Below are 22,990 nucleotides of genomic sequence, written 5' to 3'. Positions count from 1 at the left end.
GATTGTTGTAGCCGAGCAGTCCCCAAACTCTACAGCTTTTCATCCATGTTGTCAACACCACTTACCTACAATCCCAGTCACCAGGACTTTCCCCAGGAGTAATACAAAGTAGGTGACTTCATCTGTAACCGTGACTCTGAGCATCAGGGGGAGACAAGAATAAAGTATAATTCAGCATTTGTACACACTCCACACCTGAAATCTGTAATGGGTTCACTTTGCTGTGTACTTGGTAAAATTCTATATGACAATTGTAAAATACAAGGAGGGGACTTAGAGGCAGGGCATGAGGTCATTGTTTCTAATGGCACAGTGGGACCAGGACCGTGAGAAGCTGACCCATGGAGGTGTGTGACCGTCTCTCTGAGATGATAGACCAGCCTGACTCTATCTTAAGGATGGAAGCCATTTTGTTAAAAGGTCAGAACAAGTTCATTTCTGTCTGCTGCGAAATTTAACTTGACTGTGCTTTAACCTGTTCCTTGAATTTGGCATGCTCACCACCGTATGGAATTTGACTCATACCTTGAATGTAAAGACAGAACGTTCTGTCAAACAGTTTTGAAATGTTTGACCGAGTACCTACAAAACGAAAATTCCTCTGGAAACCCCCCATCCTCTGAAAACCCCCTACCTAGTTTTGTAGTTTTCGGGGGACTATATAAACCCTCCCCTCCCCTGTGTTCAATGCTGTTTTTTCAAACCCACTTTAGGGTGATCGTCCGGCCAGACAGAAAATAAAGCTTTCTTAATTTGGCCAAAGATTTTGGGTAACGGTCTTTCCTCTCAGCAGTGCTGACAAAGGCACCGTGGATCCTGAGGGTGTGAATATGTTCTCTGACCCTGCACATCCCCTTCCCAACAATTTTGAGGGAAGGCAATGGGTATCAAGAAAGTGTTAATGCGGGTCATCTGGGGAGCTTCTTGAACAGAAGAGTCAATAAAATTAAACATGTAGCCACCTATACTGACGAGGGGGGGCTGTAATTCTAAGATATGAAAAGAAATGAATGTTGACTGAAATCTATCAGGCTAAACTGGTAACACCGTGGACAATAAGGGCGGAAACACCTCGGATAACCACAAGCAAAGGACCTGTGCCGCCTCTCACCACATTGTCCACGGTTGCCTTCGGCCTGATTACTTACTTCAAAATGTTCCTCATGAGCAGGTAGAAAGCATCTCTTGTTGACTCACAGAAGTTCTTGCCATATAATGCGATCTGAAGGAGATGAGCTTGTGAGTGAACTAGCACCATCCAGGACAACCCAGCATCCACTAGGGAATACGGAAGTTCACTACTTCCCCTAACATTTGGGTTTGTGGGATACCCATCCTCTCTGGTCTTGACCTCACAAAACTCTCAGGATCATGGACACTAAGGGGTTGTGAAGTGCTATATGTAGAGTGAAAAAATATTCTTTTTGGTCAAGTCTCAGATAGGGTATTCTATCTTGAAACATTTTCCATAGTTAGATGATTTAGATGTAGTCATCACAAAGAATTACTCCTAAGGAAATCTAATCCCTTTTACTCTGAGGATTTATGAATTAAAAGTCTCAGCGCTATACTCTAATGGTAGGTGAATTAACTGAAGCTTCTAACCATGACTATGCAAACCTCATTTCCGGACCCCACCCCACTGTGATGATGAGTAAGCCTTGTGATATTGCAGCTTCTACATTTGAGACTCGTTTTCTCTGTCTACCATGTAAACAAAAGAAACTTTAGTTTAACTTTTAGCATTCCCACTCTCACAGGAAAGGGGTCAGAGATTGGCCCAGGCATTTCCGCTGTTCACTCTCTTTAACACAAGGTTCATTCAAATGACTAATTTCTTCCTCAAAATGATGTAAGCCCCTCTATCAAAAAGGCATTTTCTTCTCTGAGGGAACCAGGGACAACAGCTTCTCTCAAACATAGCTATTAGACAAACAGCACTATTTCAATCTCTCACAGTTTTATTCTTATTACCTAAAATTTCATTACATCTCCAGGCAGTGGTGCCACATGCCTTTAATTCCAGCATTTAAAGGCAAAGGCAGGCAGATCTCTGTGAGTTCGAGGCCAGCCTGGGTTACAGAGTGAGTTCCAGGACAGTTAGGGCTACATGGAGAAACCCTGTCTCAAAAAACAAAACAAAACAAAACAAAACAAAACTACTAACTGCTAATAATAATGTTTTTGTGTTTGTGCATGTGTATGTTCATATATGTACATGTGTATGTGTGTGCGCGTGTGTGCACATGTGTAGGTGCATGCAAGTGTGTGTTCATAGGCATTTGTGCATATGCATTCTCAGTTTTGTGTGTGCATGCGTGCGTGCATGTGTGTGTGTGTGTGTGTGTGTGTGTGTGTGTGTGTATGTGTGTGTGTATTTACCCCACAGCATGCCTATGTAAATCAGAGAACAACTTTCAGGATTTGGATATTTCCTTCCACCATGCTCACCTTGTCTGGTTTGGCAGCAAGCACATTTACCTCCGGAGCCATCTTTCTGGCCTCTAACACACTTTTAAAATCTAACACAAACATTTTCTCTTACATGTTATACTATCTCAAGAAAAGCACAGCCCTGATTCATGTGTGGGAGTTGCACACCCACATATCAGAGTGACAAATTCAATCATGTGGTGCCATCACGTGATGTCATCACGTGATACTACCACGTGATACCGCCATGTGATACCGTCACGCTCTCCAGGCAACAGGTAGACATAGGGTCAGCTGTGCGGAGCAGGGGCACCATGAACAAGCCGCGGCCTACTTACCATGATGTAGGCATTTCTGTTTAGAAACTTCACCATCTTTTCCAAACACCAGAAACAGCACCGTAGACAGCAGTGCAGGAACTGAGCGGCACTGTTCTGAGCCTCTGTGGGGGGAGGGGCATGTGCGCCCATTAATGACGTCAGCTTCAGACTCAATGATGCAATGACATTGAAAATAGGAATTACGTTTTTGCTTTTTTATCGTAATGTACACCTAATTGACATTTTAGCCATTTTTTCAGGATACAATTCTGCGGCTTTAGCACGTTTATGATGTTGTATAATAATTTCACTATTCTTTTTCAGAAGTTCTTATCAAACAGAAATTGATGCTCAGTTTAAATAAAAAAATCCTTCCACGTTCTTTTCTCTCTTGCTCCCCCCCAGCTCATATTTTACTTGGTGATGTAGGGCTGTCCCTACTAGAAATCCCAAACAGAGCATTACAGAGAGGATCCTTTTTATCACTCAGCATCACGTGGAGGCCTATCACGCACCCCGGGCCTCTCCACTAGTAGTGCACATGCGGGTGGTTCGCACCTTGGGCTCTGGTGAGTGGACTGTTGGCAGGGGGGCGGAGGGGGGGTACAAGTGGAATTTCTGGGTCAGTATGAATTTGTATTTTTAGCATTTTAGAAACTGCTGTTGTTCCCGCAGTGGCTTTGTGGGGAAGCATTCCCATCGAAGGATCCAGTTTCTCAACAACCTGCGCTCTCCGGTCCCTGTGTTAGTATTTGATGGCCACCCTAATGGGCGTGAGTTTCCATCACAGTGTGGTTCTGGTTTGTGTGACGCTGCATCTTTTCCGCCTCTGTCGAGCACTCTTGTGTGTATGAGAGTTCTTCTCACCGCCCTGGGCCATCTTTGAACGTTTACTGTTTGCTATCGAGTGGCAGGGGCTTTGTGTGAGATCTGGACACGAGTTCTTTATCCTGCATGTTTTTGCTGCTGTTTTCCTCCACCGTGTGGGTTTCTCTTTACCCTGTGCTCCCTTTGATGTGTGGGTGCTTTTAATTTTTATGAAGCCCAATTTGCTTTTCCTTTCTTTGTGCTTTTGGTGTGAAAAATCAAGAAATTGCTATCAAGTCTGATGACATAAAGATTTCTTTTTATGCTTTTTCCCCCCTAGAAATATTATAGCATTATGTCTCATGTTTTTATCTTTGATGTGCTCTCTGGTTTAGTTTTGTTTTTGCGGTAAGTATGGGTCCAACTTCAGGCATTTACATTTGGGTATTCCAACGTTTCCTATCACCATTAAGCTGAGTGAGTCATCTTTTCCCATCAGATAGTTTTAAATGTTAGAGTTGAGGCATGGGGCCCACATACTATTCCAGGTCTAGTTGTTCATTTGGTCCCCAAACTGCCCTGTTTTGATGGCTATCGTCTTTGTCTTAGATCAGGACATTTAGTCAAGAAATGTGAGCCCTCCCACTTGGTTTTCCATTTGGTCATCTTTTACACGACAGTGTGAGCAGAGCCTGTGTGTCTGTAGATTGTGTCCGGCCCGGACAAAGGTCGATGTCTGAGGCTTACTGTGACGTCTGTCCTGGCCTGAGCTCTAGGCGTGGAGCTGTGTTTCAAAATACATTCAAGCCCCTACCCAGACCCACGCCAGTCACCGGGGCTCCGTGCACCCACCACCCCACCCCATTCTCCTCACAGAAGTCTATGGATTCTGGAAGCTTACTTTTAAGCCGCCTGTCCAGGTATTCTATGATCACTTTAAATATCTGAACGGATGCTAGGATCAAAGATCCAAAGGCTAGAGACCCTGTGTGGTACCTAGGCAAAGAGAAAACAGAGTGGGAGATAAGATGCTCTGCATGTACAGGGTGCCTCTCGAACAATTCCGTGGGTAAAGTGCATCAGCAGACAGAAAGGGCTTTTTATAATCTCTCATTCAAACTGAGAGAGGCCCTCACGAAAGATTTGAAACCATGTGTGTTTCTAGATAAGCCATAATCATTTCTCCTAATAGAGGACTTGACTTGATCAATAGGGACATAAGTTAATTTCTTTGTCATCCAACTTTATCACTGCCATTCTCTGGGACTTAGGAACTGCCAGACTTAGGAACTATGGAGTTGTGGCTACAACCAGAGAAGGCAAGGGACATCCACGAACCTCAAATCATATTTTCAGCTCAGTACTATTGTGTCAGTTGAGCTCACCAGCCCAGAAGGAATACCAGAGCACAAACTGTGCTGAGGAAAGGGGAACAAGGTTTAGCACGCAGCTTACCGTACTGCCCGCCCGAAAGCGGTGAAGAGTGGGTACCTCGGGATGTCTTCGGGTTTTCTCATGGCCCAGTAATATGAAGCAAAGGCACCAGCAAGGGCACACTGACCCAACGCAATGACAAAGTTCATAAGCCAAAGGAAGGCAAAGAAGTTGTAGATCTGGAAGGTCGCAATGTAATTGTGGTACACACTCCTTCCACCATAGAAAGCAAAGTTACACGATGCACCGGGGCAGGCTTTGGGAATGCCAGTGTTAGGGAAAATCTGCCCTCAGAAGTAACAAAGAAAATGTAGAAAATGTAGTTCTTGTATCTTTTCTCATGGTCCCCAACTGCATACTCTGTCTTTGTCCCCATGACTTTTGGTTGTCACTTCTCTGATAGGTTAATTTATAGGTCTCTTTATGAGCTCTTGAAAGAGCTTATTTTCATCTTATGCACCAACCCCTCTTCTTACCACACGTAACATTTATTAATGCTTTCATTGACCACACCAGCTTCTAAGGTTTATTATAGACAAGCAAGCTCTGTTGTGTGCTGTTCTCAACACCTTCCTGATAACACCCCCTTTCCTTCTGCACCTTCCCCTGTATCAGCTTCATGGTAAGCTAGCTATCCCAGGATTCTCTTACCTCTGGGTCACAAGTTTCATCTTCATGTATACATTTCCCCTCTGGAACCATAACTTTGAATATCGGTACCCCTGATGTAGCCAAGTAGCTGAACAAACTTGATTAAGGATAAACAATTTACCGTTTGAAAATAAACAGACAAGAAAAGGATAAAGATAACCCTCCGTCTGTGGAGAATGAGTTTTAAACGTCCTTTCTTCCAATGCTTTAAGAATTATTCCCCTAGGAGACTGATATCATGGGCCGGCTGCACTGAGCAGGCTCCGAGCCATGTAGAACTATATAGAGTTAAATAATTATGCAGAGTTATAAAGTTACTCAGACCTATAGAATTATAGAGTTAGGTAGGGTTACATAGTTCCACAGAGTTATAGACTTATGTAAAGTTATATAGTTATATAGAGGTATATGGTTTCATAGTTATGTATAGTTACACAAGTTATATAGTTACATAGTTATTTAGTACACAGAGTTATATACTTATAAAGAATTATAGAGTTAGGTGGTTACACAGTTATATATAGCTATAGAGTTATATAGAGTTACATAGTTATATAGTTATACATAGTTATATAGTTACATGGTTACACAGTTATATATTTATATATAGTACATGTATGTGGAGTTATATAGCATTATATAATTACACAGAATTATATAGTTATATATAGTTATATAGGACCCTTCTTAGCTTATTGCCAAGATGATGATCTATCAGAATAGAACAGATCTCTGTAACCTCTTTAGGGGGATATTAAATTTTATTGACAGTTCAGAAGGCATGGAACCTAATCTAGTTGCTTCTTTAGACTGTTTCTCATCTTCACAAGAATGAAAAACCTTAACATGAGCTTCTGGTCCTGAGCAGCAAGGTGGACTCAAGGGAGGCAGGAAGTTATTGAGAGAGGGGAGTGGGGAGAGAGAAGGAAAGTGGAAGGGGACATATATAAGCAAAGTCCAATCATGTGTGTGTGCACGCTCATTTATGCATGCATGTGTATGTATGTGTGTGCATGTGTGTGCATGTGTGTACACATGTCGTTTACTATTTTATACATCAGTTGCCAAAGGATACACAGCTGTCACAGCACAGTAGGAAATGCAAATTGACAGCAAGATGGAGGTTAAGACTGGGTAGAGCAACGTGCTGGGAAGGTAGCTAATGGCTCTGAAATGAAGCGAATAGTTGATGTTGGAAAGGAATCTGGGTCAGAACTGTGATTTCTTGACCATTAAATGTTTATCCATTAAGAACCAGAAGCAAGCTTTAGGTTGGAGTCTGGTGATAGCAGTAATAGACAATTATAATTTTCTCCAATAAACATAATTGCAAATTCTGAGCTGGCTTTGGCATTCAAACATGGATTTGCTCATTTTAAGGTAAATTGGGTGCTTTTCAGTGCCTTCTGCACAAGATTCCTTATTTCCCTTCCCCCTTTGACTGACCGAAGGTTTTGACAGACCACAGTTCTGTGATTTCTTTCTTTGTTTCCCTTCTTAGCTTTCGAAAGTGAGAGGAAACCTTGTAGTCCTTCTGTTAAAGTGTCAGATTCCTTTCGTGAGTCAGAAAAACCTTCTGTACTGCAGTTAAAACACAGGATCAGACTCTACTGCACACAGCATCTACTTTTCCATGGTGTGGTTCCCTGTCTGAACAAAGGACCGGCTAGGTATTCCCCGTCTGCCCTATGGCATCACACCCAGTAATCCCCGGGGAGGAGAGGGCTGTGCTAGGTTTTGACTTCCACAACTTCTACTTCTACAAACGCCTTTAAATGACACTTTCCCCCCTTTCCTTTCCCCTCTAGGACATTTCCCCAAGGGACAGTTTGTAAAGTGCTCTTAGCTAGCTGTCACTGGCAGCTCTTAGGTGGTGGCTTCTTTCTGTCTCCAGATCAAACACACACTTGTTTGGTATTGCCGAGGAGAAATACTAAGGACATTCACACACATCAGATGCACCCAACACATAGACCCATGCTGGCTTGTCTTACTGTGCCTCTGCCCTTTCCTGAACACTCCAAATTTAAGCTGCTAAGAGCCCAAAAGTTTACTCTGAACTCTGACCTATTTATTCCAGTTCTTATACCTTCCCCCAATCTAGTAGATCTAGAAGCCCATCATAGTGATACTGGCCTTGTAACTTTTAAACATACACACACACATGCACACACACACACACACACACACACACACACACACACACACACACACACATGCTTAAGGTAGTAAGAAATGAGTTGAGTTATAGTAAACTACACAATAACATACTATTTAAGAAAAATTCAGAAAACTAGTAGTTTCTGAGGATAATGATAGAGCCTTATTTATTTTAAGGGGTGGGGCTAACAATAGCTTGTTAGCTGTTTAACCACTAGCTTTGGGTGGCACGGTTATTTTAATATGGCAATCTTGTTAAAATAGTCCTTAAATACAATTAAAAATCAACTGGTTCTTGGTAGTTAACAACTGCTTCCGTGCAGAGGGTCTGTTGGCTTCCCCAGAGTGTTTTCCCTGCTTCCCATTCAAGAACTCTCTGCACAGGTTGCTCTCAAGTGACCATTTGGAATGGTTTTCAAACTATAGGTATTATTGAATTTTATGAAAGATGGGTTATTTTGTAACATTTTAGAGTGAGAGTGGCCCTGGGTATTAAGTGTTTCTAAATAATGTGTTTTACATACAGAATGTATAGCTAAGCTCTCAATAGTCAGCACCTTGTCCAGCAGAAAAGCACATCTTGCACACACACACACACGTGCACACACACACACACACACAACTGGATATCACACAATTGATATTATGGGATTATGGTGATTCTGAGTTTTGACAATTCGCTCAGTCAGTAATATTAACCCATGAGCCACCTCAGAAAAATCTAATGTATGGTACAGTCAACTCCATGTAGTACTTACATTCTCTAACCACACGCATGTTCAATGTGTGCAAACAGACCATACAGATGGTCTATCTACATGTTCAAATGTGCAAACACAGACCACATGGCATCTATATTAGCTGGCACTGAGATCTGGGAAGGAGAAAGGACTTGTTAGGGGTGACCTTGACCTGTCCAATAAGTGTTCAACTGCTCCTAGTGTTCTTCAGCTTCTTCCTGGTGTTGTAGGGACTGCAGGAAAGACTGCTCACTTGGTGAAGGGCTTGTTGCACAGCACAAAGACCTGAGTTAGATCCTGGCACCCACTTAAAAAGCTGTCATGGTGGTACACACCTGTAGCCTAGTGCTGAGGAGAGACAGAGGCACCCAGGAGCTCTCTAGCGAGGAAGTCTAGCTGAAACGGTGAAGTGCGGGTTCAGTGAGATGTTAGTCTTCAAGGCTAAAGTGGACAGCCACTAAGTAAGACATCCAGTGTCTGTCCTCCATACACAGGTGCACACAGATACTCACACAAACACACACATATTCATACAAACATACGCATGTACACATATTAACAAAATACACATGCATGTACACACGCACATGCACACGTACTCACACATATACACACACATCCGACATCTGATATGAGCACACACACACATACCCACCCACACACATCTGACATCTGCTATGAGCACACACACACACACACACACACACACACACACCCCTGACATCTGCTATGAACACTGGAACACCTTACTTGCTTCCTTCCTTCAGCAGGATGATAGCCACTCGGATCCGAGTCCTGAGGAAGATCAGCACAATGATGATGACGACTTCAATGGCAGACAAGATAATCACTAAACAAAAGACACTGGTGTGAGGACAAGGCAGCCACAGAAATAAGCGTCATCTGCAAAGCTAGGACGGAGTTCATCAGCTCCTGTCTGCTGGTTCTGACAGTGCATCATTTAAAGAGTGTCCCCTCCCGCCATTCTTAGAAGCTCACTTTCAAACCCTTAAGAAGTACTAAAAACACAAAGCAGAACCTTTGTTGGGTTTTGAGTCACTCGTGAACTGGCCACTTCACCCGTGGAAACATTTCTCAGGAGTCACAGACCTGGGAGAAGAGGAAGCGGAGGAGGACAGGAAGGCCTCCCTTGGTACTAAGTGAGGAACTATCAGAGGAGAGAGTTTTAAAGTGACCACCCTGCCCATGGTGCCAGGGTCATTCTGTGCTCCTTTCCACCACAGACACAGTTATGAAGGTGTAAATCTAAGGAAACATGGGAAGTCACATCTGAGATCAAATGGAGGGGCATAGCTCAGTTGGTAGAGCGTTTGCCTGTCATGTACCGGGTAAGGTGGGGATAGGCTACCAGAACTCGAGAAGCAGGGGCAGAGGATAAAAAGTAAGATTTTTCTACAGTTTAGCATTGGATTGGGATTTATAACCTACATAGGCTGAACATATTGTTACCAAAGAACACGAGTCTTGAGGAACAAAATGGTCTGTGTAAAGAAGGCTGCAAAGCAAGAACATCTTGGATCACATGTTGTTCTTGCTATTTGGGGACTTTTCTGGGTCCATGTGAAAGTGAAAAGTCTGGGCCTCTTTCTGCCTCCCTGAGTTGGGTGAACCAAAGCCCATCCTTCCAATAAATGCCTCCTGTGCTGATACTTCATCTTCTCTGGTGGCCAACTCTGTTTTGAAAAAAAAATCTCTGAAGTCAAATACTCTCGTTACACCGCCTCCCCCAGTTCTAACACACACGCCTTTAAGTTGCTAATGTTGGTTCTAGAAATCCTTAATTTTTAAAATAGATACTCAGTGACTGTAAGATGCAGTGCAGTTTTGGGACCACTAAGAAGTAGAAAGTTTGGAATTGTAAGATTGAGAAAATGTGGTCTCCTAGCGACTGACCTGGAAGCTAGGAGACAACTCCTGTGGAAGCCATAAGGCCACCCTTGGGGATCTCTTCCCTAACCCGATTGCTAGACAGATGCTTTGTACACGCTGAGCCATGTCAGTGACGGACGCTTACTGTCTCCCCAAGTTGCTCTACCACCGTGATTCAGGGTTCACACGATACTCCGGGGACCACGTCTGTAGAAGTCATTTGGAGTCCTGGTAGGAACTTGACAATGAGTCACTGCTTCCTTGTCTTGTCCTAAGTGATGCACTTGTTTTTGTAGACATATTTTACCCTCCTAAGACACTTAATCTGAGTCAACACTGTGGACTATAGACATTGTTTCTTTCTTGAACAAACCTAAGTAAATGACATATAGCAAAATGATTCTATATTGTAGAATTGCATTGTCAAGAATCTTGCATATTAGAATTTTATGCAATGGTATGAAAATGACTGCATTAGAGAAACTCGATGGTCCCTTGAATAGATGCACTCTGATCTCTGTTTTTGAGTAAGGACACAAAGCAGGACTGATTTAATATAAACATTTTTTAATATAAATGGACACTATAAGTAAATGGGAGACTCAGGCCTGGGGTTAGGGGACTTACTAACTGTAAAGGTGAGAACTCAGCCAGGGCCTATCACAATCCAGGACTGATAAAATCATCATTTCTAGATTTGTTATTCCACTTGCTTCCAAGTTTTTCTGGAGCAATATACCTTAACACAAATGTCCTTGTTCCTGGGCCCCCAAATGTCTCCTCAAACAGGTCAGTTACCAATCAATGCTTAATAAACAGATGGAGGAACCTGTGGCCCACTTCAGAGCACATTGGTCTCATCGGGCTTTTAAAATTTAAAAAGGTTTAGAAAGTCCTGTTTTCTCCTAAAGGCACAGCTGTGGCAGGAACCAACCATCTCTGTGGAGGTTTTGTGGGTGGACCCTCAAGGACAGATGCAAGTGGGCAGTGTGAGTATATGTGCCTAGACTCCTTCCTAGAGAGACCTTAAGGTCGTTTCCTTTGGAAGGTATGTGGATAATGGTGCCGGTGGGGGGGGGGGATCCCACATTCAGGAAAGCTGGAAAGAGCAGGATTGTAAACCAAAAGGCTATGACATCTATCGTTGAAAGAAAAAGCCAAGGGAACTAGTTTTGGTGATGGCTGGAAATGGGAAGGGACAATCCAAGAATTTGGCCTCTCCATCGAGCCCCATGGGAGGAAACGAGAGTAACGGGATTTACAAGACGGAATAATGTGGTAGAGACACGTGTACTATGGGGCTTATAGCATCTGACGTGGGGACAGAGAAGACAGCCCTTTGTGTAGAATGCTTCATCCTGTAACCTTGCTCCCATCTGCTCCGAATCGGGGCATGACTTTCCCGATACATCCTGGTCCCAGGGAAAGTGGGATAATGGAGTCACTCTGGGGACAGATTCTCACCTGCCCTTGAATGCCCAGCATTTGCTGGATAAAGAGGCAAAATTAGGTTTGAAATGTAGAGAGAAGGTGCCATGCTGGGAATACCTGTGCACGAGATGAGACCTACAGGTACTATGCTCCTTACTGAGTTCCTGTGACGTGTGAGGGCCGATATATATGACAAAAGGGGGAATCTTACAAACAAAATTCAAGACAAAAATCAGTCATGTGCTTCTTCCATGGACTGAGCATCCATGAATGCCCACAATCAAACCATTTTAAATCAGTGGCAACTGGCCTAGGATTCTTCTGATAGTGTTATAGTGCTACCTTAGATGGCACAATAAATTCACAGCAACTTTCCCATTCACTAAAACAAAACCAGTTCTAAACTGGAATGCATCTATTAACATACTCTCCGGATCCATTGTCCTTTCTCAAGACATTTCCGCCATCGCTGAGTGATCTGTGTGTCCAGTAGGACACACCAAACTCAAGCTTCCTCTTGGATGAACAAGGCTCGGCATTACCATCACTTTAACTCTCTCAAACCTACTCACCCAGAGAAAACCAGGTCTCCTTCAAGCCAAAGAGCATGTTTGTTTTTGTCTGAATCCCGATGTCGTACATCCAGCTCATGGACTGTGTTTTCTGCTGAATGCTGTTGTACTCCAGATAACAGTACCATATTCCTTGAAAGGAAGAGGAAAGGCCAATAGACCATGTTATATTCTCAGGTAGAAGCTATGAGCTTATCAAGCACCTACACAAAAGCAACTGGCGCTACATATCGAGGATCATGTTTGTCTGCAATAGCCTAACTAGGCTACTCTGGCTGACATGCTTTCTGAATTTTTGTGGCTTTCGGTGGGTTCCTGGCTCATAGCAACCTTAACATCCACCAAGAGGACTACTGTAACATGATCCAGTACACCTCTCTCCAGAAAGTGCTGGTTCCCTTAGTTTAGACTCAGCACTACTCTATTGTGTGTTGTGTATGTATCTAGTGTAAGGAGGATGGATCTGGAGGGCGTGTTGACTGATGTATTCAAATTTAGAGCTGGTTTGGTTTTAGAGAATTGGGCTGTTCCTGCTGCTGATAGTTTTATTTCGAATTCTATTGTATCTGTTATTACAGCTACTATAGATGTCTTCCATACCATAGATCTCTTCCATACCATAGAGCTCCTCTTCCATACCATAGATCTCCTCTTCCACACCATAGATCTCTTCCACACCATAGGTCTCTTCCATACCATAGATCTCTTCCACACCATAGATCTCTTCCATACCATAGATCTCTTCCATACCATAGATCTCTTCCACACCATAGATCTCTTCCACACCATAGGTCTCTTCCATACCATAGATCTCTTCCATACCATAGATCTCTTCCACACCATAGATCTCTTCCATACCATAGATCTCTTCCATAACTGCTAGTGTCACATTTCATTGTTGTGTTTCCATACACATTGTGTGAGGATCGTAAATAGCATTCAGTTCCAACTTGCTTACAGACATTTTAACCTGGTCTGACAACTTCTGCCCTGTCTTTATTGCCACATGCTCTTTTCCTGTACTTTGCTGCCATCTACTTTGTTTCTATAACCGCTCTTGGAAATTTATCTCGTGCTGAGTAGTCAGGTTCAGAGTGATTTTTCACACGAAAGCACAAGGGCCTTTGGGTTGCTCAGAAACCTCGCCCATTCTCCCATTTGTCCAACATCTTAGCTACTTGCATTTTAACCTAAAAATTGGGCAGTGTTGGTACCCATGTCTTCCTCATCAGTCTCATTTATCATGTGACTCACTTCCCTTCACTCTCTCTGTTCAAGGCATTGGCACACATCTGCCATAGGTGTAAACACATCTGGTTACACGCACGGCCATCTCCACCACACACTGACACATGCTCTACCTCGTTACCTCACACCTGGTCCCATTGTCTAATCTAGTTTTCATTCTGACAGCCTTTTATTTTGGAGAACCCCGTTTGGTTCATCTCCACACACATACAGGCATCGCTGTGGCTTCGTGATGTCATTTCCTCCTTCACGCATTGTTTTATACGTAGTACATACTTTGATTTTTTTTTCTTCTGCAGCTGGATTTACTGCACATCTCAGTGTGGTACTGACAGCTTCTGTGTATACCCCTACCTGGATCCTGCCTGTGATGATTGGTATACATCTCATGCTTTGTCGATTGTGAGCCGAGGACACTTTTATAAATTTATGGTGACGTCATCTAAAAGGGATTGACACTTGGGCCATTGGCAGCCAGAGTTCATGCCAAACACAACATCTGGGTCTCTTTCAGGGTCTTAGGTTGACTGTAGGATGGTCATGAGACTCCACTGCACCCCCTAGTCTGTTTATCTTGGTGAATCCTCCATCATCACCACCACCACCACCACCATCACCACCACCATCATCACCACCACCATCACCACCACCATTATCACCATCACCATCACCATTATCACCATCATCACCACCACCACCATCATCATCATCACCACCAACATCATCATCATCACCATCACCATCATCATTACCACCACCCCCATCATCACCACCACCACCACCATCACCACCACCATCACCACCATCACCACCACCATCATCACCACCACCACCATCACCCCCACCACCACCATCATCATCATCATCATCATATGTCTCTCCCTCCCTCTCCCTCTCTCTCTCTCTCTCTCTCTCTCTCTCACCCACACAATCGTGCACAGGGACACACACACACACACACACACACACACACACACACAGTCTAGCTTTTTAATCTGCTCACTGTGACATATCTGCTTTGTTTCTATGCTTTAGTTAAAATTTGGTACTATCAGTAAAAATGTTCAGTTTTCCATGAGAGTAGATAACCAATTGTCCAAGACAGTGACTGAGGTCTGTCATAACCAGTCCCGCTTAGAGTTCGCAACCTAACTGGCCATCTCCTCACTATTCGTAGCCTCATGTTTAATTACCACGAGGTGAGTCGCAGGGCTAGCACTCCCTAGGAGGTCAGTTGGCAGCTGGTTGAATGGTTTTGTTTGCACCCATTGTGTGTCCCCTTTCAGCATCCAGGCCGGTGCACAGTCCCAGACTCCTGCTGCTGGAGAATCAAACTAGTGACATCAATGGCAGCCTTCACTCCATTCTTTTCTTGATGACAACCAAAGAGAGCTTGGAGCACACATCAAGAGTCTCCAGTGGCAGATTAGGGGCTAGCAGCTCCCAGGCTCCTCCACAGGACCCACAGGACCGGCCCTTGATGTCGCCTGGCTATGTGAGAGGACACACGGTAGCTCAGCAGAGCAGAGGGAGCACACCCGAGGAGGACCGAACTGTTCACTTAGGTCTGTGAGGGAAGTGCCAATAACCAGTACTGACCATTGGCTACATCTGGACTCTTCTGACAGCCCTGGGTCAGCATTTAACCCTTTCTATCTTCTGAGATGCAGAGCCCATCACTGGACTGATGATACACATGTGAGAGCTAGGTCTCGTCCTTCATTCCACCGTGACTTGGTGACACAGCACAGGGCTGGACTACAGTCAGGGCCAGGTACTGAATGTGAAGCCGCCCACACGCTCACTATAAAATGTGTAAGCCTCTTCAAGGAGCAGAAGTAGGAGCTTGTTAGTTTTGGTGTCTACTGCTATAAAAACTGTGTTGCTGATCTAAATCCTGTAGTGGGGAAAATATTCTTTTGAATGTGAATTGCTTTTCCTTGTCCCTCGCGCTGCTTAGAAGGCTGAAAGCAAACATCTGCACTCTTGTACACCAGAGCCAGGCAGCTGCATCCCTTCATTGAGTTTTCATGCCAGGCCCGATATGCACAGCACGGGCAGATGCTGAACTGAACCCTTCGTCCAGTGAGTGTGGTTTAGTGTGCTGGCCTAGAGGGCCATGCCTCAACATGGAGACCGACCACTAAGGAGTGTGACAGCACCTGATGAAAAGTTCCATGGCAGCTGATAAAAAATAAATCGAGCTATGCAGCAGTGCGGACCTGGGAGCTATTCGTCAGACAGGTCATGGGGGAAGGCTATTTAAAATGTTTTCATCTAAAAGGACCTTTTCTGCCCTCTCCCAATTCCCATAAGGCCTGAGACCAAAGGCTGCTAAGGAAAGTAGATTTTTCTTATGGAATTTTTCTCAAGATAATGACAGAGAGTTACGAAGAAAACACATGTAAAATCATATACATTTTGCAAAGTTAATGATCCAAACTAATAGAGCCTAAGGCGAGTGAATGTTTCCCAGTAATTGCTAATGACAAGGAAAATGTATTCTGGCATTTGACAACTTTCAGTGGCATGTTACCTACCATATCCTATAATTCCAAGCACTCCGAATATGAAGAACCAGAAGAGGAACTCAGCTGTGAACTTCAGGAGTACCAAAAACATCCAACTCAGCACCATAGCGACAGTCAGGCCGCTAAAACCAATAAGAAACAGAGTCAGGCGTGCTATGTGTAACATGACATGGGCCTCAGGACGTGACCTGTTTCTGGTTGAAATTGTTCTAGAATATTCTACTTTACTGACTGTACAGTGTGATTCTAAGAAGTACAAACAATGGTTTTCATTAAGGATTTCACATGAAGGAGGGAAGCAGAGGCCCAGTAAGGACCTCACACTAGGAAGATAGAGATGAGTTAGTCACAGTTGTCATCCTTAGGAGTTGAAAGTTTAGCTGAGTATGGTAGCTCATGCCACTAATCCCAGCATGTGCGTGGTAGACGTGGGAAGATGAGGAGTTCAAGGCCAACTTTGGCTATAGGAGAAACAGTTTTAAATAAACAAACAAAAAACCCAAACAACTGTCAGTTTATCAGAGAAAACCACCAGGCAAATAAAATACAGAATGAAAGATGTTATGTGTAAGATAAGTATCTATGTGTATATCCACAATAGATATGAGGAAAATGGGAGAAACAATAGAAGTTTCTTAAGTGTCACTAAACTGGATCTAAAGGATAAAGTGCAAGAGTTGGAGCTCTGTGGAAGGATGCCCTTCTGGCACATACAATGCCCCAGGCTAGATTTCAGCACTTAACAAAATTAAAAGGCCAAGTGGTGGCATAAGCCCGGACTTTAAGAAGGGTTTAGAAAAGTAGGAAAAGTCACACAACAGAGATATGGGATTTTACAGTTGAGGGGTGGCAGGTTATCTGGTACATTTACACTATATCATTGTTTCATGCCTGGGGCTAGAGCGATGGTTCAGTGGTTAGAGCACTGACTGCTCTTCCAGAGGTCCTCAGTTCAATTCACAGCAACTACATGATGGCTCACAACCATCTGTAGTGAGACCTGATGCCCTCTTCTGGTGTGTCTGAGGACAGCTACAGTGTACTTATATTCATTAAATAAATCTTTTAAAAAATATATGATTCTGATCCTGTAAGAGGTTAGTCTTTCCTTTAAAAAAATGTTTCATACTTATAATCCCAGAGCTTGCCTGAAACTGAGGGATGGAATTCAAGGCTATCCACCATGGTTACACAGTGACAGCCAAGTCAGATTAGAGAGAGAGGGGGAGAGGGAGAGGGAGAGGGAGAGGGAGAGGGAGAGGGAGAGGGAGAGGGAGAGGGAGAGGGAGAGGGAGAGGGAGAGGGAGGGGAAGGGGAGGGGGAGGGGGAGGGGGAGAGGGAGAGGGAGAGAGAGAATTTGTGTGTGTCTCTCTGTCCGTATGTGTCTGTGTGCATATGTATGTGCGTATCTGTGTGTGTCTTCTGTCTGTCTGTGTCTGTGTGTACATATCACTGTGTACATGTTTGTCTTCTGTCTGTGTGTTTTCTGTATGTCTGTCTGTATGCATGTATGTCTGTGTGTGTTTGTGTGTATTCTCTTTGTCTTGTGTATCTGTGTATAGGTACCCACAAAGGCCAGGAGGGACCACCAGACCCTTGAAGCTACGAATACAGTCAATCTGTTGGGTACCCAATATGAACTAAACTGTGGGCTTCTGCAGGACCAGCAAGAGCCCAAACCACTGTGTCATCTCTCTACCTGATAAAAACTTGTCTTTAAAATACAGGCAATATGTAGGGCTATTCAAGAAAGAGGCGAGAGTGTGCATCAGAAGCTGTGCTGATGTGGTTATAAAGCACGCTATAGTCACTAAGCAAGCATTAATATTTCCTTTGGTCACTAGGGAAACACAGAAGCTTCTCAGCTCCGGACAGTTGCACAGAAGTAGAAAGCACAGGTAGACATCGGCCATACTTGCCTTTGTCAGGAAAGCAACCCCATGCTTTTAAAAAACTCATTAGCTAATTTATGTATTTACTTTACATTCTGATTGCAGACCTCCCTCTCCTCCCAGCTCCCCCAAGACTCTCCTCTCATCTTCATCCCCCTTTTCCTCTGAGAAAGAGGCAGACCATCTGGGTATTAATGTACCCTGGTACATCAAGTCACTGTGAAATTAGACACATTGTCTCCCACTGAGACCAGACAAGGTGGCCCAGTTAGGGAAACAGGATTTACATGTAGGCAACAGAGTCAGAGACAGGCCCCACTACAGTTGTTAGGGGACCCATATAAAAATCAAGCTGCACATCTGCTTTCTGCTTCATGTATGGGGGAGGGGCTATATTTAGCTCATGCTTGATCTTTGGTTGGTGGTCCAGCCTCTGGGAGCTCCCAAAGGTTCAGTTTAGTTGACTCTGCTGCTTTTCTATCCTCCTTCGGGTCCCTCAGTCCTTCCCTGATTCTTCCACAAGACTCCTTGAGCTCCATCTAATGTTGGGCTGTGGGTCTCTGCACCTGTTTCAGTCAGCAGCTGGGCGGAGCCTCTCAGAGAACAGTCAGCTATACCATGTCTATGCACATACCTAAAAGATGTTCCATTACACCACAAGGATAACTTGTTCAACTATGTTCATAGCAGCTTTATTCATAATAGCCAGAAACCGGAAACAACCTAGGTGTCCTTCAACCGAAGAATGGATAAAGATGTGGTTCATTTACACAATGGAACACTACTCAGCTATTAAAAACAAGGACATCAGTAATTTTTTCGGGCAAATAGATGCAACTAGAAAATATCATCCTGTGTGAGGTCACCCAGACACCAAAGATCATTAATGGTATGTACTCACTGATAAGTGAATGTTAGCCAAAATGTATAGGACAGCCATGCTACAATCCACAGACCCAAAGAAGCCAAATAATAAGGAGGCTTTGAAGCCAAAGAAGGATGATGAAATCTCACTCAGGAGGGGAAATGGACTAGATGTCAGAGGTGGATGAAGGAAGAGAGGGTGGGAGAGGGAATCAGGCATAGGGAGGGTAGGGGAGAAAGACCAGAAATCAATGGCAGAAGGGCATGGGAGGGAATCAACTCTAGGACATGCCAGAGACCTGGGACAGGGAAGGCTCCAGGGAGTCTATGGGGGTGACTCTAACAGACTCCTAGCAGTGGGGATATGAAACCTGAAGTAGATGAAGCAGAATCTGAGGGAAAGGTCAACCAATGGTAGGCCCAACTTGAGACCCGTCTCATGGGCAAGCACCAGCTCCTGACACTACTAATATACTCTGTTATGTTTGCAGACAGGAGCCTAGCAACCCCATTCTCCAACTTCCCAACTACTAATCTTACATCTGCAAATCTCAATCTACATCTTCATATGTGTTTTAAGTTTCTCAGAACTAGAACAGACTCCAATGGTAATGACTATTATACGTGAAGAACACGGTAAAAATCTCCTTTGGGGCCAAGGGAGATAAACAGGAGGAAAAAGAACAAGTCAAACTGTGTTTACCCTCTGCGACACACAAAGAGTTGAACACAGGACCCCAGAGCTTGTGGTAGGTACTTGGTACATGTACCCATTCTATTCATACACTTGTATAAACTTGAGACTTACAGTCATATGGGAATGTTTTCAAATATCTTTGCCCTGCCCTTAAACCAAATGTGAACAAAAAAAAAAAAAAACCTGATCCTGAGGGCTGAGTTTACTTTTCAGCCTTTAGTAAGAACAAGTCATCTAAAGAGTCTACAGAGGTCCTCAGAAAGGAGCTAGAGAAGAAAGCATGGAGAGTCCCACTCACATGAGAATCCATTTCCACGAAGTTGAATAGTCTTCAAGCATCTTCAGTCCAATTGTTTTGGTTGCAATCATATTACTAATGCCACTGAGTTCAATGAAGGAAAAGTTTATTTTGATTAATTATTATTTTCTGTTAATATTGGGGGAAAAGTTTTTACAATAAAAGAGACTCCGCAAGGTTCTACTGAATACATAGTCTTAGACAGTGTCTGCTTCAGTGACCCTTTTATTAGCCACAGCAACCTATACTGTCACTGCAGGGTGTTTAGCACAGTGTGTAAGTAATTCCCCAGAGTCCCAGAGGTACTTTAACCTTTTGTATAATAATTGAATGCAGAAACAGAAAGCAGAAATGCAAACGTACTTAGCAGCCTCCCTGAGTTCTAAGACGCTCCTGGTGTGCCCACCTCCATCTTCAAAACTCATCCTGCTTCCTGAAAACACTGTACCATTGATGGCTGTAAGGTCGGGTACACATCTCTGCAGAACTGCGAAAGAGAGTAAGAACCACAGTAAACAGTTTGTTTACTAGTTTCTTCTTCTAAAACCAGTCTGTGACCTACAGCCAAGTTCTTGCTGGATGTGAAAAATGCTCAGGAGAGACAGCTAACTGTCCTTTATCAACATCTTCAAAATTCTTTGGTGGTTGTGAGATGGAAACAGAAACAACATATCTGGAGCCATCCCTAAACCTGCTCATCTCCTTACACATAAAGACTTGTCAAATGCACAGGTAAGAAGCACAGGCTAAGAGATGTTGGTGCACACCACATATGCTGAACACATGTTAATAGAAAAGCTACAGCTGCTGGTACTGCTGGTATAAGGGTGGTGTTTGGTAGGGTCAGGATGGAGCTTAGTAGGTTTACAGGTCTTCAGCAGGTCTGGGGATGCAGCTTAGTAGGGAGAGTGCCCATGTGAGGCCCTGGGTTCAGTCCTGAGCACTGAATGATGTGGTAGCACACACTTATAATCTCAGCACTTGGGGAAGTGGAGGCAGGAAGATCAGAAATTCACAGGCACACTTGGCTATCCAGTGAGCCCAAGACCAGCCCAGGATATATGAGAGCCTGTTTTAAAAGTAGTTTTCGGTATTCCTCAACGAAAATGTGGAAACTAGAGGTTTGTAAAGGATCCCTGGAAAAGCAAGATCCACCTTCAGCTTCGAGTTCCTATGAAGACTGGACTTCTAGTGACGAATTCTTAATAACCTACCTTTTTGTCAGAGGTATTATCTATACATTGTTGAAGGACAGAAACTGTTGCTAGGGACCATACTGTTTTAGACTGATTTAAGACTGATGTGATTTCTGAGAAAAGTTAAACCACTGCTCAGTTATCTATGGTCTTATTTTAATTAAATGGAATCCTGGCCTCTATAAATATATTTCTTTACCTGTTTGTTGCAGTGCTGGGTAGCAAATGTATTTTTGAAATATTAGAGCCTGAATTTTAAGTGAAGAAATTAGAGAATTCAGAAGTGTAAGTAGCATCACTAATTTATACATGGAGATTGAACCTAAAATATTGAAACATTGGATGCAGGGAATGAGCATCTTATGAAGCCCTTCCCAGGATTTCTTGTCTGATGACAGAGATGGCTTCATTTATTAAGTCCCTGTCTTTCTCCTGATCCTCCCTTCCCCTCTGGGGCAGACTCAAGATGGCAGCCTCTGTAACTCCTTTCTGATCACTCACACTTTCAGTCACTAGCTCCTTGCTTTCCCTTCTTCCCAGGTGAACTCACCCTATTAATTTTCCTGTGGGGTTCTTGGCACACAGTAGGGCTCAGAATATTCTCCTCTCCCATTTTCCTGGTCCTTTTGATCCTGTATATTCTGTAAGTTTAAGTTCCCCCCCAGGAAAACCACTGGCAGTCTTTCACATAGTGTTTGGCAGTCAGTTCCGAAATGCTAGCACTCATTAACTAGTACACTCAGAGTAAAGTTGGAAAGGACAGAAAGTATGAAGGAAAATTATAAATGATACCCTGACCAGGTACCCACAGTGAGCTGTGTGGTCTTGTCTGTCTCATCTCTCTTTGATGTCTTTCCCACTTTTGAATACCAAAATGATACAGGAAATAGAATTCCCTTTTCTTCTCCCCCTCACACAGTCTTACTTCATTTCCTTTTATTAGCAGTTTAAGGACTACACATTATTAGCTGTACGCTGTGCCGTTTACTGGTATACCCGATCCTCTGTTAAGAACAGAAGCAGACTGCAATGTTAACCTTAATGGCTCTTTCATTCCTTCATTAGACTATGGGAGATTATGGGTTAGCTGTTCATCTTACATCCCCAATGTGTACTCTAAAATGTGACTTAACCAAAACATGATTGTGAGGACAGTTGTTTGACCCCTTCCCATAAACACTCTCAAAGCTGCTCCTGACCACACTCAGTTAGTGTTAGGGCTTCCTGGTGATGGCTGGTTCTCACATGGACCAGCACGGCTGCTCCAGGTCTATATGGACCAGGAAAGATGGAGGGGACACTCGATACACGGATGTTGTGACAGCTAACTCGAGTTCTTGACTTTTTACTTAGATTGACACCTATTACTTTTCTTCTGTTTTAGAAAAAGTTGTGGAAGATTTGGGGAATAGAAAAACAGAAAAAAGAAAAAAATGCCCAGTTTTTCCCTCTTCCTACTTCCTCTGGCAAACAACCTAATAATTTTTGTGACCCTTTTTCTTAAGTGATTTCTGGTATTCATTTTAACTTCTATAGGATTCCCATCTTAATGTCTACAACAGTTTGCATTTTGCTGGATATTTTACACACATGCACTTTATTTATTAAGTCTAAGATATTTCCTTTCCAAGCACATTGCATGGTTTCAATGTTCTCTTGCCCTTGGATATTGTAGCTTTTCATTTCCCTCTATGATTTCTGTGTTCTGTATTAATTACTTGCTCTGCCTTACTCCAGAGGAGCGCTGTGCTGGGAATGTTTCCACCAGTGTTTGGCTTCTTAAAACCAATCCTGTTACTTTCCAAACTGCTTCTGTAGCAAAGCCC

At 43.5% G+C, this 22,990-nt stretch overlaps 1 protein-coding gene across 1 annotated transcript in view; it reads right to left on the bottom strand.

Moving 5' to 3' along the window:
- The window catches only part of SLC44A5 (solute carrier family 44 member 5), a gene marked incomplete at both ends in the record, with an annotated part of 261,515 nt that overhangs the window by 5,699 nt on the left and 232,826 nt on the right, over positions 1-22,990 (bottom strand). Inside the window, 12 exons of the mRNA XM_080915589.1 lie at positions 66-136; positions 1,149-1,222; positions 2,772-2,875; positions 4,462-4,556; positions 5,016-5,278; positions 5,646-5,733; positions 6,721-6,813; positions 9,296-9,395; positions 12,439-12,570; positions 16,227-16,339; positions 19,969-20,052; positions 20,332-20,455. Coding sequence (XP_080771715.1) covers positions 66-136; positions 1,149-1,222; positions 2,772-2,875; positions 4,462-4,556; positions 5,016-5,278; positions 5,646-5,733; positions 6,721-6,813; positions 9,296-9,395; positions 12,439-12,570; positions 16,227-16,339; positions 19,969-20,052; positions 20,332-20,455 — 1,341 coding nt within the window. The remainder of the gene's footprint in view (positions 1-65; positions 137-1,148; positions 1,223-2,771; positions 2,876-4,461; positions 4,557-5,015; positions 5,279-5,645; positions 5,734-6,720; positions 6,814-9,295; positions 9,396-12,438; positions 12,571-16,226; positions 16,340-19,968; positions 20,053-20,331; positions 20,456-22,990) is intronic.

Source organism: Micromys minutus (genome assembly GCF_963924665.1).
Source record: "Micromys minutus genome assembly, chromosome: 4".
NCBI classification, from domain to species: Eukaryota; Metazoa; Chordata; class Mammalia; order Rodentia; family Muridae; genus Micromys; species Micromys minutus.
The sequence above is the reverse complement of the archived record's forward strand: the minus strand, read 5'-3'. Positions and strand labels throughout refer to the sequence as shown.